At 39.4% G+C, this 15,881-nt stretch overlaps 1 protein-coding gene across 3 annotated transcripts in view; it reads left to right on the top strand.

Moving 5' to 3' along the window:
* The window catches only part of AJAP1 (adherens junctions associated protein 1), a 110,432-nt gene extending 94,991 nt beyond the window's left edge, over window positions 1-15,441 (top strand). For 2 of the 3 annotated variants that reach the window (XR_012654770.1, XR_012654769.1), the window contains exons 4-6: window positions 2,989-3,231; window positions 5,257-5,388; window positions 14,825-15,441. Coding sequence is in view for 1 of the 3 variants with exons in the window: in XM_032763762.2 (XP_032619653.1) it covers window positions 2,989-3,231; window positions 14,825-14,846 (265 nt within the window). In the remaining 2 variants the exon portion in view is untranslated. The remainder of the gene's footprint in view (window positions 1-2,988; window positions 3,232-5,256; window positions 5,389-14,824) is intronic. The other variant, XM_032763762.2, reaches the window with a different exon arrangement.
* The last annotated feature ends 440 nt before the right edge of the window (window positions 15,442-15,881 follow it).

The raw sequence follows: 15,881 nt of genomic DNA, 5'->3' as shown, positions 1-15,881 counted from the left end.
TCAATATTTCAATGAAAAAAACCAGGAAAACATTCAACAAACATTTTTACCATTTCCCCCCTCTCTTTCCTGACAAACTAGAGTGTTCTACACTCCTCAAAACAGAAAACTGAAACAATATTACAAGATTTATGTGATCAATCTCAACTAATTAGCACAGGTCAAATAGCAAGACTTGGAGAGAACTGCTTGTGATCAGTCCCATGTGGGGAAAAAATCTGCCAAAATAAAACATTTTTGGATAATTTCAAATAACAGATAAAATATCAGGAAATGTCACTCAGAGGTATTACGCAAGAACAAAACAGAGCCCAAATCCTTGTGGTATTGTGATCTATTAATGAGCTTTAATCTTTGTCAAATTGTATTTTAAGTCCTTGTATATACCAAGGAACCAAGGGAGGCAATGGAGTGGAGTAACAAGAGTGGTAGGCAGGGAGATAAAATGTGTACATTGTGAACCCCTTCGCGCCAGAGACTGACTATGTGACCTTGGGCAAGTCATGTAACCACTCTGTGACTCAGTTGTCAGTTGTATGAAATGGGGTTAGTAGTTTACCCACTTTATAAACACGTCAGGATGAATGATTGCGCTATGCAGTGCAAAGTTTATATTATCTGTGTAAATTCGCAGTATGGGGAACTGCTTATCTTTAGCAGATGTCTATTTCAGTTTGAGAAATCAATGGAAACTGTACAGATCACCATTATGGGCATTATGGATGGACGTCTGGATGTACACAAGGGGCCAAACCAATCACTGGTGTAAGTGGTTGTAACTTTATTAACAACAGTGGAATTGCTCCTGCTTATGCAAGCCATGAATCTAGGTTATAGGGTTAGTGGATGGGATTTTCAAAAGCCTCTAACATTCACAGGTGTCTAATTCCCCTTGACTTTCAGTGGGGCTTGATTGCCTAATTTCCTCAGGCACTTTTGAAATTCCCACTTGATACTTATAGCTAGCATTTTCAAGCCTATATGGAAAAAGTCAGGATCTTAATAAATCCATATTTTACTAAATAAAGTTGCCTGATTTACCGCAGTGCCAAGCCATCTGATGTGCTGTTGAAGTCAGTGCTCAGTAGTTTTGCACATTAAGTCATTTCTGTTCAGGATTGAGGCAACTAGCTTTAGCACTAAAGTTTGAAACTTTAGGCTTATTTGGAACAACATAAGAACAGCCAGACAGCATCAGACCATGGGTCCATGTAGTCCAGGATTTGGATGAATGCCCATAATGGACAATTATGGAATAATGTGCTCTCGAGGGAAAGTTTCTTATTCACCTGCATCAGCTAGCTTGTTTTCTTATGGTCTGAAAGAAAAATAATATTCTATCAAGCATAATATTCCCATTATCCTTACAAATGCCTACACTCAAATTCTCTGTTAGTGTAAATCCATTGAAATGGAATTATGCCAGGAAAGAATTTAGCCCCTAACCTTTTTCTGAATTCTACTAAATTCTTTGCCTCAGTTATATCTTTTGCAATGATGATATTTAAACTTTGGAAAGCCACAGTGATTGCTATCATAGGTATGGCATCACAAGTCTGAAAATGACCCCATGTCCTTTTTAAACTTCAGAACTATTTCTAACAATCCTGGACTCTTTTGGAACTGGAAATACTAGGGATGCAACTATTCTTGGCTGGACTAGGATGTGGGAGAGATCAGGGATGAAATCCTGATCCCAGTCAGGTCAATCTGAGCTTTACCATTGGCTTCAGTGGGGTCAGGATTTCACTCCAGGAGTGAAAAATACATGAGTGTTTCAACCACATCAGACATGATAGTTAAAAGGCTGGTGGTGAGATAAAGTCCCTCCAATGACTGTGCCAATGAAAAATACTGACACTAGCATGTGAGAGGCTAATTTTTCAGTATTTCTAACTCGGCCAAAACCAAAGGGGCTGCAAGTCTCACAAGAAGCTTTTTCTTAGGGGATAGGGGAAACAAAGGAGTTGAGCAAAGCACTCCAATGTTTATCCTGAAACTTTGACTTTAGAGGTTAACCTACCTCTAGATGTAAATATTCCTGATCGGTCTTAAGGATTCCCTCTCCCTCTTTTCTCTCTAGCCCTTCCTCCCATAATTGTTGTTTGTAATAACAAATGGCTCTACATCTTTCTTTTCTTTATCCTCATGCACCTTCGGGTGCCTGAGGTGTCCACCAGTTTCCACCATTTATTTTGATCTTGTGCTGGTCTGTTTAGGCTTCTGAGTATTGTGCTGATGGATTTGGATTCTTTCACTATTATTCTGCATAAAGTTTCTCTAGGTCGCCATCTTTGAATTGTATGACCGTACATATGGTTCTCCAAATTGCCCAGGATATGTAATGTCTGTGTAGCAGGTGCCCTATTTTGTGCAATATAGATCTTGAAATACAGTACATTTCTAGAAGCCAGAATAACATCCCATGTCAAACTCATGAGCTGCAGTAGGTGGAAGGGGCTGAAGTATAGAATCTTCCATGTAGACTAACACACCAGTGAGTTGTCAGGTATGATTACGTGAGGCTTCAGAATCAATGACTGAACCTATCCAATGTATTTGTACATGTTCTCTGAGTCCCAGTGCTTCTCTCACAGACCAAGTTCCTGCCATTATTTGCCATAACAGCTTCAAGGACACAAAAGGGTTAAGCTGATTGTTTTTGTTTAAAATCTTTGTTCAAGAAAGCTCTAACTTCCTGCAAATATGGCTGCATCACTTATCTCAGTAATTCTTCTGAGAATAAAAGGCTCACGTTTAAAATTTAAATTAAATATAAAAAATAAAATAAATAAAGGGAATTGATTGCTTGATTATGGCTGATCTTTCCAAAGTGCTTATGAATTATAATCTAATATTAAATAATGTATAATTAATGGTAGGTAATGTAAGTTCCTCTCAAGGGTCACAGTTGCATTTTGGGTTGTGTTTTTTTTTTCTTTTCTTTCTTTCTTTTTCTTTCTTTCTTTAAAAAAATGTAACACCCAGTTGTGTGCAAAGTGGAAACACACGGCGGAACAGCCACCAACGCAAAATCAATCAGCAGGAAGAGAGTTGCCAGAACTTGACGGACTTCACCCCAGCCCGTGTGCCCAGTAACCTGGACATATTCACAGCCTACAATGAAACACTGCAGTGCTCCCATGAGTGCATCAGGACACCAATGCCAGTATATACAGAAGAGATGTTACACTCGCCCAGTGATTATAAAACAACGTTCAATGGAAATAGGTAAGACAGGCATTGAGCAATCTCTTACTCTACAATCTCTCATGCACATTTACATTTAGAGGATTCAAATTTATTCAGGGTTAAAAAAAATCTCCTTAAGCTATTACACTCGAGTTATTATTTTGATATGTAACAGAAATTCCAATTAATAATCCATATCAATAAAATCCAGGTAGTGAAGGAAATTGACACCATTGGATTTCAGTGGTTCTTTAAGCCATGATGTGCATTTTCCTTCCCAGATTTAACAAGTCAGTTAGAAACATTTGCCAGCTATGAGTCTGGTTTGGTAGCACCATCTACTATGTAGAACCGGGAATACCAAACTTCTCTGTCTTAAAATGAGGACAAATGATTACTCATGGCCTATGTGACCCATAGCCATAGGCCATCAATTAATTTTAATGCCCGTTAAATGGCAATTTTAAGTATTGCTTTTGTCCTTGCAATGCCAGCTAGGCTCACCTGGAACACGTCTTGTTAAGCTGTGCTGTTGTGTAGTACCACACATTTTTCAACTCCCCTCTCCCACTTCTAGCAAGGAAATTTACCTCAAATCTATCTTCCAGAATTTCTATGCTGCCTTCTTAAGTGGCATCTGGCAAACTATTCAGATTTAAGTGACAATGTGATTAACACAAGAATAGGCTGCATGAATCCATTTTGTCTGGTGTGAAATAATGATGCATTAATAAGGGGGAGTTGACAGAATATGGAATTAAAGATTTGAGCCATTCTTCTATATGTCTATTGTCTGTGTGGAAAGTGAGGCTGATTGGAGAACTTGGTAAGTTACCTTTACCCACAAAGAAACACTAAAAATGTTAGCCTTCTAGTAAAGGGTTAATTGCATGGGGTGCTGGGTATGTTGTTAGTTTTGTTTATGTTTTTTCGGAGGAGGATTTTCACTATTGATTGGTGCAGAGATTTTCCAGAATTGCCCCGCACAGTAAATGTATGTTTGCTGTCAAAGCTAGAAAACAATTTATTGGAAGTGAAAAAATAATAATCCCCCACCCCAAACCTTCTTCAAATGTATAACCATGTTGAACTCTAAGGGATATTTATTATAAAGTCCTTTATTCTAAGTGCATGACGAACAGAAATCTAAAAGCAAACAATTATAATAAACATATTTTTAAATATCTTTGTGTGTGTGTGCGTGGAATTTTGCTAGCTGTCATATTCTGGGATTTCCTCCGATCTTGGGAGGCAGAGAATTGGCAAGGATTTTCAAACCATTTCATTGAGTGTATGTATATGTTAATTCTCACATGAACTCCAGCCACCAATGCTGGGGCACAAAGGGGGGAGATTTTTGTTCTGTTTTTCTGTCCTGTCTCTGCATGGTGCTGATCACTGTCAGTGTCTATTGTTTGCGCTGCTATTAATGCTGTCCATTGGTATATGAGCATTGGTTGGAAAGGGTTCATTGCTTTTTTGTCTTAAGGTAATGCTTTGTTGGAATATATTGGTCTCCACACTTTTCTCTGAAGACTGGTTCAGTCTGAGCAGTCTCATTATAAGTCGCTAACGATGGTAAAGTCGTAAGTTCTCCCAGCAATAAACCAGCTGTCCCCCTTATGTCCTGCATTTTTCCACGTGACCAATCTCAATTTGTCAGTGCAGTATCGGGACGACAATCATGCACTGCAACTGGGAAAAACAGGAAAGTAGTTCAGGAGAAAAGGAGAGAGAAAAAAATACTTAAAAAACATGGAGATACTGTGACTCATCTTTGGACTGTCTAAAACCCCCCAGATTTGGATCCTTAATTGGCTTAAGAGTTACCTTATTTCAATATTTTCCATTTCCACTGAAAACACATGGCATTAAATTTCATCTTCTTTGTACAACTCTCAATGGCAAAGGCCAATAAGCCCATTCAAAGCATTATTTTAGAGAATTTTTTTCCTCTTAAAAAAAACAAAAAAAAACCACTAATTTTGGCAGCAGGCCTGACGAGGCTTGCTTGTTGTGTGTTACGTACCAGCACGCGCAAGCCCATTTTTCTGCTCGCTGCAGACCCTCTTCTTCTGATCGGCATCTAATTCCTGTGGCCTTTGTGTCTGAGAAATGGTTTGAAATCTCCTGCTGACTGGCCGAAGTCTGTTTTACTTCCTGGGGGCAGGGCAGACGCCATGTGTCTATTTCCTGGTACGTACCACTCTTACACATTTTTTTTCCAACCACTCCACCTCACATAACTATGAACATTTCTGTGCATAGCGAGGTCTCCTTCACCTTTGTATTCCCTGTGTGATGCTTACCAGCTACCTGATTCTTTTTTTAAACATTTTACTTGACCTAGGTGTCCCTTGCAGGGGATGGTAAATGTCTTCTAAGATAAAAACGGGACTTGGTACTAAAATGGCTTTTCCATTTGGTGAATTAGACGTGGACGTGAACTGGAATTCAAGACCCATTCACCCCTGGATTTCCTGAAGTGATGGCCTCTCACTCTTAGAGGGCCAAGCTAGCTCACCCAGATCAGAGCACACTGAACCTTTTAGAAGTTCACCTATGGATCCAGACTTTGAGTCACAGGCGGGAACATTTCTAGAACTGGTTTGCTTTCAGCAAATGTTGTGAACATCAGTGCTATTAAATGGCTTCCTTTTGTGATTAACCTTTTTGTTGCATGATGGAATTCCAGAGACTGCACATGTTCTATGCATAGTCCGTCGATAACCTAGAGCTGAAAAAGCTGGGATTCTGGAATAAGCAACCTTTTTGTGCTTCCACTGCAATAGTAGCGACAAACCCCTTCTCTACCTTGCAGGAAACCATATCCGCCATCACTTAGTCTGTCTGGGAAGTCCTCAGAGCTTGGGGGCTGATAATCCCAAACTAGTATAAAAAACATTGTTTTGCAGATCTCTCCCTCTCCCTTTTTTTGTTGTTGTTTTTTTTAGCTTGTGCCATTTCCTCCTGCTTTTCTTTCTTTGGAAGGTGGCATTGCAGATAGCAGTGGGAGGAAAAGCAATTAGGATTAACGATGTGGCATTTTACTGTAGGGCAGCACTGCCCGTTTGAGCCATGTGCTCAGGCAAATTAATTGGTCAGTTCCAAATCCCTTCTCTAATGAATCACATATTCACTCTAAATGAAATTTCCAACCTTCCCTAACTGTGACTTTCTCAATATAACCTTTTTAACATGATGCTCAGTTTTTGAACACAGAAATATAATTAGATTAGAATGGAAAGAGAATAAAAAGTTAATAGTCTCTGCTGTGGCTTGGTATGGTTTGTCTGGGCAAGCAAGGTGAAATGTGCACCTAACTAAGTGCACTGATTAGGACGGGATATACCAGATGGCAAATATTTTATCAGGATTCGCATCGGAGTCTTTCTTCTTTGTCTGCAATGCTATAATTTTCACGCTGATTAAAGCTGAAAATGACATTCCTTTTGTAGTTGAAAATGAACATGGCAACCAAGAACCTGGTTTATGGCTGGAGGAGTTTCATTTTTGTTGTGGTAAAATCTCTGTACCAATCAGAGCCAGATGGATGCAGGGCTTTTCCATTACATTAGAAAGATAATATGATAAACGCACTACACCTTGTAAGCTATCACACACACCCTGACATGACTGGGGCTCAGGTCAGTAATGGATAAAAGTTCTTCCCCACATGTACAGAAATTCCTTTCCACGAGGTGTAGGAAGTAAAATGTCAACAGGCCAAGCCCCTGCTTCATTAATGAGGGGGATGTGAGTTGAATTATAAAGCTCCAAATCCCAGGATGCATCGATGCCCCAACACCTTATTTTCTAAAGCAGATGTTAGCTCATGCTGCAGAATATTTCTGGAGGTGCACAAAGAGCACTGGGCACTGAAAATGGATTAACCAGGATGGGTTTGACCTCTAGGTCAATTCTGCTGTGTTTAATACTCAAAGCAAAGATGGTTTAGTTCCATGTCCCTTTTTATCCACCCCTCCAAATTCAGTGGGGATAGCAAGAGTCTGCAGTTCTGGACTCTTGTCTTTTTTTAAAAAAAACATTTCAATAGTGTCGTGATGATTTAATGCCACACAACATGTAGGCTAGAGACCCTTCCCCATGTGTGCCCCCACTGTGCTCTGTGGGGCTACTCACAAACATAAGGTTCTGCAGGACTGGGACCTTGGCTGGACCAAACTGAATACTTTAAGGTTCACATGTCACTACCTAGGACAAAGTGTCCTTCGAACAAGGATTGGCCACACTGGCTATCTTGAGATGTTTAACTTGGGAATTATTATTTGTCATTGTACTGTGTTGTCACTGGACTGACCCTTCAAAATGCAATGAGAAATGGTGAGCTTGAGACTGGTTCCCAGCTCCTATTTCTAGGACTGTGTGTGATGTAAAATGTATTTAGAAGTTCTTGCTGACTTCAATCTGCAGCCATCTGCTGCAGATGTGAATATCTTCTTGGCTGGATTTGATAATACCAGCAAAGCAGCCTGAAGCTGAATAAGTCGACTTTAACCAGCTGCATCTCAGGAGAGTTGGAAAGAAGGCTAGAGAGAGCAAAACCATTTATATACAGAGGTTGGATCCTGCATTCCTTTTCCCAGAGCATTTAAACCTCTTTCACTGAGAGTTTGGGGTGTGTAAGAAATGCAGGATTGGACTGGCTGTAGCATGACCCAGGCCACTCACAGGGCATTGTTCACCATCCAGTCATGAAAGTCACCCTAAATTATAGTTTAATTTATGGAATAATATAAATTATATCAGACTGAACATTTCTAGTACCTTTCCTCAGAGGAACTCAAAGTATTTCACAAGTGTTAATTAATTACACCTCACAGCACTCTTGATTAGTAATTATTATCCCAATTCACAGATTTGGAAACTGAGGCACAGAGAGGGTATGTGGCTAGAGAGGGAAATGGTGAAGAGCCAAGAAGAGAACATGTGAGTGGGTCTGCACAGAGCTTTTGTAAATTAACTGAAATCAGGTGAAACAACTAGTTCCGACTGAAAGTTGAAAGCAGATATTGAATACTAAAAAAACCACCAGCAGTGAAAAATTTGTGAGCAACTCAGAGGCTAAAATATGTTCTCCTTAAACATTAGCTGAATGTGAATAAGTTAGGACAATGAATAGTAATTGTGATCTGCTCACAGGGGATTTGCAAACCAAAAAGTTTGAAATTTGATGAATAGTTCATCCAGTTCCAATTACAAACCTGGAATGCAGGCCAATTTTGTGACCCTCTGAGGTTTGCTACTTTAGGAGAAATTTCTGGGGACCCTGGAACAGACTACCATTTCCAGTGGACATCTTGAAAATGACAGAGATTTTACATGGGTTTGACCTGGAACCAGACAAAACTTGGCTGATTTGGCTGAATTTCAAAAATCAAAATTCTTGGCCTTTCTTCAAAACTAAAATTCAGAGTATCTCAGAGATAGAAACTGAATGGTATTGCACAGACTCCTGTGAATCAAAATTTGGTGTTTCACCTGATTCCTGTCCTGAATTCTGGCTTCCTGCTGTGTTTGACTAACCAACATGGAATGAGATCATATAAAATTCTATAAGGCACATCAATTGCTGGCCTAGTCTGCGCACAGGAGCCCTTCAGAATGCAGTATAAATATTACATACAGATTACAGTGCATAAATTAAATAATAATGCTTAACACTTACATAACTCTGTATAAATGTTATTATATAAATGACTATTGGGGAGTCTAAAATGCTAGCAGTATCGTAGGGCTGAAACTCTCCCAGCTTTCACACAGAGTAGGTAGAAGTCACAGCACTTTACGGTAATTCTCTGCTTTGAAAACTGCAGCCTGCTGCTGTGATGCCCTCATTCTGCCTAACAACAGTACATTTTTGTATTAATATTAACAGATAATGAGTCATCATAAAATATCCAGGCTTGTCTTATGAAGAATAATAGCATTGCATATACAGACAAGTTACAAGAGATTAAGTATTCTAAAGAATCCAGTTAATTAAGACTTCGGTGCTTTCCATGGGTGAAAGCTGATATTTCTGTAGTCCACTTCCAGCAAGAGAACTAAACAGATTGCTTTAAAAAACATCAAACAAATTACAGACTACCTGTTTTTTCTGGTTACAGATAAAAACAATGAGGAAGGTGCAAAGGATCATTTGGGCTCCCAACTCCCTAAGAAAAAGTTCTTGATAGTCTTTGACTTTCTCTTGTAGGAGATATTTTGCACTTGGGCAACCAGGGCACAGAGAGAACACAGAGCAGAACAAATGTACTGTGCCAGCAACGTGCTGTTTGGCTCCAGTCCTGCAAGGAGCAGAGCACTCAGGCTGTGCTGAACAGAACAGCATGGCTCAGGTGCTTAAAGTTAAATCTATGGTTAAATGCTTTGCTGGATCATGGCAAGCTGTTCAGCACCTTGCATGCTGAAACCCTTATTGACCAAGGACATCTACCAGTAGCTTGTGGTCTTAAACAAAAGAAAAAGCGAGCTTAAATTAGAAGCATTTAAAAAAACAACCAGACGGTCATCTTCTTCTAAGAGTAATAGCACTTTCAGAGTACCAAGGAAAGGTCATTGAGAGACCATTGGGAAGTCATCCCCACTGCATGACAAATCAGTTTCTAACTCTCAGGTAGAGATCTAAGTCAGTTTTACACCAGAAGCTTTTGTCAGTGCAGTGGTGACATTTTATCAGTGATTTGTGGTGACATTTTGATACCAGCAATAGCCCTAGTATAAACACAGTTATACCAGCAAAAAATCGCTTTAGCTGGTATAGATTATTTTGCTCAGGGTACCAGTGTAAATTATGCCAACAAAAGCAGTAGGTTAGACACAGTTATACCAGTATAAAAACAAAGGATAGCCATACTGGGTCAGACCAATGGTCCATGTGGCCCTCTATCCTGTCTTCTGACAGTGGTTGTTCCCAGATACTTCAGAGGGAGTGAGCAGAACAGGGCAATTTGAGTGACTCTGTCATCCAGTCACAGCTTCTGGCACTCAGAGGTTTACGGACAACCAGACCATAGAGTTGTGTCCTTGACTGTCTTGGCTAATTGCCATTGATGGACCTATCCTCCATGAATTTATCTAATTCTTATTGAACCAGTTATACTTTTGGCCTTCACAACATCCCCTGGCATCAAGTTCCACAGGTTGTCTGTGCATTGTGTGAAGAAGTATTTCCCTATGTTTGTTTTAAAGGTACTGCCTATTAATTTCATTGGGTGACACCTGGTTCTTATGTTATGTGAAGGGGTAAACAACACTTCTCTATTCACTTTCTCCACACCAGTCATGATTTTATGGACCTCTATCATATCCCCCTTTAGTTGTCTCTTTTCTAAACTGAGCAGTCCCAGTCTTTATAATCTCTCCTCCTATGGAAGCTGTTCCATCCACCTAATCATTTTTGTTGTCCTTCTCTGTACTTTTTCCAATTCTAATATATCTTTTTTGATAGGGGGTGACCAGAAGTGCATGTGGTATTCAAGGTGTGGGTGTACCAGGGATTTATATTATGGCACTACGATATTTACTGTCTTATTGATTCCTTTCCTAATGAGTCCTAAAATTGTGTTAGTTTTTTTTTAACTGCTGCTGGACATTGAACAGATGTTTTCAGAGAGCTATCAACAACGACTCCAAGATCTTTCTGGAGTGGTAACGGCTAATTTAGACCCCATCATTTTATATGTATGATTGGGATGATGTTTTCCAATGTGCATCACTTTGCATTTATCAACATTGAATTCATCTGCCATTTTGTTGCCCAGTCACCCAGTTTTATGAGATCCCTTTGTAACTTTTGGCAGTCAGCTTTGGACTTCACTATCTTGAGTAATTTTGTATCATCTCTAATCTTTGTCACTGCTGCTTTTTCCAGATCATTTATAAATGTGTTGAACAGCACTGGTCCCAGGACAGATCCTTGGGGGACCCTGCTGTTTACCTTTTCCCACTGTGCTGTAAAAGTGCTTTTTCAGGTATAGCGTATTATACTCAGGGAACCGGTGTAAGCCACACTGGCAAAAGCCTTGTTTTGCTGGTCTAAGTTGCATCTGCACTAGAGAGCTTGCTGGGATAGCTTATAATAGTATAGCTATACATTAAACCTTTCCTAGTATGGACAAGTCCTTCTCCTGCAGAACTGAGATGTGGCAACCTGATCCAAAGCTTATTGAAATCAACAGGAATATTTCCATAGAGTTCAGTCATCCCCAGGGCTTGATGGGCATACATGGGAAGCAAACAAGTCTGAGCTATTGGAGTCCTCAACTTGTAGTTTAAAGACTTCAAGTTGCAGAGAATCCTCCAGCAAGTGACCCATTCCTCATGCTGCAGAGGAAGGTGAAAACCCCCCAGGGCCTCCGCCAATCTGCCCTTGAGGAAAATTCCTTCCTGACCCCAAATGGGTGTCTGGCTGGTGAGCAGGTTTGTTACAGGAGTGGGTGGGTGAGATTCTGTGGCCTGCGTTGTGCAGGAGGTCAGACTAGAAGATCAGAATGGTCCCTTCTGACCTTAAAGTCTATGAGTCAAAGAAAGACAAGTCTTGCAGTGAAGGTACTAGACTGGCCTCCCAGAAACCTGGGTTCAAGTCCCAGCCCTATCACAGGTTCCTAGTGTGATCTTACAGAAGTCTCTGTTTGCCTCAGTTCTCCCTTATTAAATGGTCGGGATGATGACACGTCCTTTGTCTAGCTTGTCTATTTAGGATGTAAGCTCTGTGGGGATAGGGATTGTCTCTTACAATGATTTTGTTTAGCATCCAGTACAATGCTCAGACCTCTACGTGCTACAATAATTAATAAGGAGGAAGGTGTTTGAGGACTTATTCCTCTCCATTCACCTTAGTCAGAGTAATCATTACGGAGGAAAGACCCTTTTGATTTAATAAGATACTTATCTAAAAGACAATAACTATCAATTAATTGTGAAGATTTAATTAATGTTTAATAACTAAATGAGATATGTATCTCTTACATGGTTGTTAAGCCTCTATAAATATATTTTAATTATGATGTAGTATTTATTTCACGTACAATCTTGTCTTCTTAAATCTAAATTAAATGCATATTTGAAGCATTTAAAGTGTTATGAAAATTTCCCTCACGCACACACACATGCACTCATTACATGTCATGTTTGCACACATATGCACTCTCAATTACATGCAAAAATTACATATGCACATGCTCCACAGACCATATGAAGAGGTATGCATACATCATGTCTGCACATACACATACATAGGTAAGCAGCAGAGAATCCTGTGGCACCTTATAGACTAACAGAGGTTTTGGAGCGTGAGCTTTCGTGGGTGAATACCCACTTCGTCAGACGCAGGTAGTGGTAGTTTCCACTACCTGCGTCTGACGAAGTGGGTATTCACCCACGAAAGCTCACGCTCCAAAACCTCTGTTAGTCTATAAGGTGCCACAGGATTCTCTGCTGCTTTCACAGATCCAGACTAACACGGCTACCCCTCTGATACTATACATAGGTAGTCACTCATGCATGGAGAAGCACAAACCATATATGCACACATAGACATAAATAACAGCCCACACATATATGTGCATATATGCAAAACCACACATGCATACCATGTATATTCAGCACATACATGCACATCCAAACTCTAACATGCTCATTATTAGAAGCAACAATTTCCATATAGAAGATTTAAAGAATATTATGTTGTGAGCGAGCTGTAAGAAAAGGACAAATAAACAGCTAAAGAGAAATTTCAGTGGGATCTCTACTGTTTGTGTTTAACCAATTTTCTATGGATTCCTTTAGGGCATTTAAACTTTAGAAAATCGCATTAGTGCTCATCTTCTTTGCATCTGCCAAGCCACTCAATATGCTGCTTAGTCTGAATGTGAAAAGGTCTAGAATTCAAGGATGATCAGAGAAATAAATTATATTTCGGAAAACATATTTACGAGATAAAACTGTAAAATAAGAGCAGCTAAGCTGCTGAGTCATTCCCACTATTCTTGAGAAGCATCTCTACCAGCACAATTGTTGGAAAGCTGCAGCCTGATGCAAAAGGCTTTCCCACAAAACACACTCAAGTTTTAGGTGAGCCGTACAAATCTGAAGCTTTTCAAGAGATGTTTAAGTAGATAAGCCAATCTGAAATGCTTATTTAAAAACAATGATTGTGCTATATCAATCTCATAACAGAAATATGCAATACTGCTGCTAGAGATGTGTGACCATTAATAAGGGTTGAAGATCCAGGAATTCTCTGGGTAGAATAGTCTGGGTACATGCCAATCCATAGAGGACCTAATTATGTGTCCCTGGTTCTAGCTTCAGTTTTGCCCCTGTACACGGTACCCTCAATAGTAAATGACTATCCCCCCCTAAGTTGTTGTTCATCAATTGAGTACAGTTGGTGCAGTAGCATTTTGCCCACATTCCCTCTAACCAGGCTCCTCATGGCAGGGAGTGCAGAATTAAGTGAGAGTTAAGAACTGGCTGCCTGGGAGATTCAGCTGCTTTGCAGATCCTTTGGACCAGAAGAGAAGTGCAAAAGGGCCGGTTTGCCATTGAGAGGCTGGCCCCAAAGTCTGGGGGTATTTTAAGAACATTATCCAAAATATTCCAACTTCTTGGTTTTGTAAAGTTGAGTTGGAAAGCACATGGCAATATGCATCCCTATTGAGACCTTCCAGTGTTTACTGCTTCTGGCGTGACTAGCAAAACTATCAGAAAAGATTTTTCTTAAGGTATTTTAATAGTCGGGTAATTGCTGCTGCATGATGGCTCTCCATCAAATATCAGGGCTTCGGGTCCCCCATTTTGGTAAAGGTCCCCAGGCTCCAGGAAAGCAGCAGAATTTGCTAGCTACTGGCCAGCAGGCTTAGCCTATCCATTTACATCAAGCTGACTGTGTGGTTGTGTATTTACAACATGGATTTTTCTGCTTAGCGAGCTCGACTAAATGAGGAGCACCTGGGGCTCTTCCTCATGTTACCCTGCAATCCTTCCTCATAACTGTGGGCTTTTGTAGCTTTCCAGCCAACCGGTAAGATATTAATGGACTCAGTTTACTCATACAATAATGAATCTAGCAGCCAAGTTACTTTGTCCTTCACAGGAGGAGTCTAGTATGAATGAAACTGGAAAGTGAGTTAATACTCTGCAGTGTATGCAGAGAAAAGCTACCGCAGGCAAACCAGTGAAGTGGCATACATTTTGGATGCAACAGTTCTAACAGACACAGGAGCTCAGCATGTCATTTCTGTGTGATCTTTAGTGATTCATTGTGTAGTAAGGCTAAATGTCCCAGTCTGGGTGATAGAATCTATCCCTAACATCATTCTTTGACTATGAACTATTACCATTGGGACACTTACCAATTACCATTTTCATTTATATCCATAAATCTTATTGTGGTACTAAGTTTCATGAAAGATGGAAGCATCCAGTGTCTTAAGAGGATAAATATTAATAATGATGGTTTTAATGTAGGGAAAAGAACTAATCAAGTATTCATGAAAACATGCGTGACTGAGATATTACCAAAAAAAAAAAAAACAACCCAAATATGTTCTGGCTAAATTTACCCATTATAATTTAATCTTTATTTTCTTTTCATCCTTAACAGGATTCCATTGGTGAACCTGTAAAAAAAAAAAAAATGGGTTACCTATACCTACTATTTCTGTTTACCAGTAGGAGACTCAAACAGCAGCACTCTATGTGCCAAATATATTTTTATAAAAATGAACACACCTGTAGGAAACTGCATTTTCAAAGCGTGCATTTATGGGAGAAGAGAAAAAAATGTGCAAGCAAAGAAGCCTATGAAGAAAGAGGAAGTTAAGATGAAATAAAGGAAAAGGACTGAACATCTGGAGTTTGGGATATGGACTCTGATTCTGAACCTGTGCCAACAATACCATTATGTGCCATGTACTGATCTGAAAGACTTCACAAGAAGCTGGAGCTACGTGAATTACACATAGAAATATTAGAGAAAACTGGGGTGGGGACTTCTGATAGAGTCAGTATTTCTGGTTAATATACATATATACATATAGATATAAATATAGATATATATACAAATACACACACACACAAACACAAACACTTTTTGTACTGTAGCAATTTTTGAAAATCTTAAATATTCATTTTTAAAAAATTGTGTCATGGGTTACAAATCTGATTTCTTTAACATTCTTAGTGTGAACTAAATAAACTGATGTTTTCTACTTTGGCAGCTTGCCTTTAAACACACACACACACATTATATATATATATATATTTGAAATAAATTTCCAGTAGGGAACAAATTATTTGCCTGGCCCAATAAACCATTGATTATAGAGGATTCCCTGAGAAGGTACTGAAACTCTGTTAAAGTGACAGTTCTCTTATCCATTGTACAGTTGCCAGAGTGCTAGCAAGACCCATAAGGGATTTTGTTAGACCTAAAGAAGAAACATATGGCAATATTCATTTATATAATCAGTTGGTTCTGACAATTCTCAAAAGAAAGAGAATAGTTAATAGTATTTGGGGCTGTTTTGAAACAAAAGCAGAATTCAGATGTGTTTTGAATACAGTTAAAGTATAGATGCTGCTGGGCCAAATTCACAAAGTACATTCTAGTTATTGTGAAATTTAAAAAAAATCCCCCATGCAGGCAAGTAATCAGTAGA

The sequence above is a fragment of the Chelonoidis abingdonii genome, chromosome 23 (assembly GCF_003597395.2).
Source record: "Chelonoidis abingdonii isolate Lonesome George chromosome 23, CheloAbing_2.0, whole genome shotgun sequence".
NCBI lineage: Eukaryota > Metazoa > Chordata > Testudines > Testudinidae > Chelonoidis > Chelonoidis abingdonii.
This window is presented reverse-complemented; position numbering and strand designations above follow the sequence as displayed.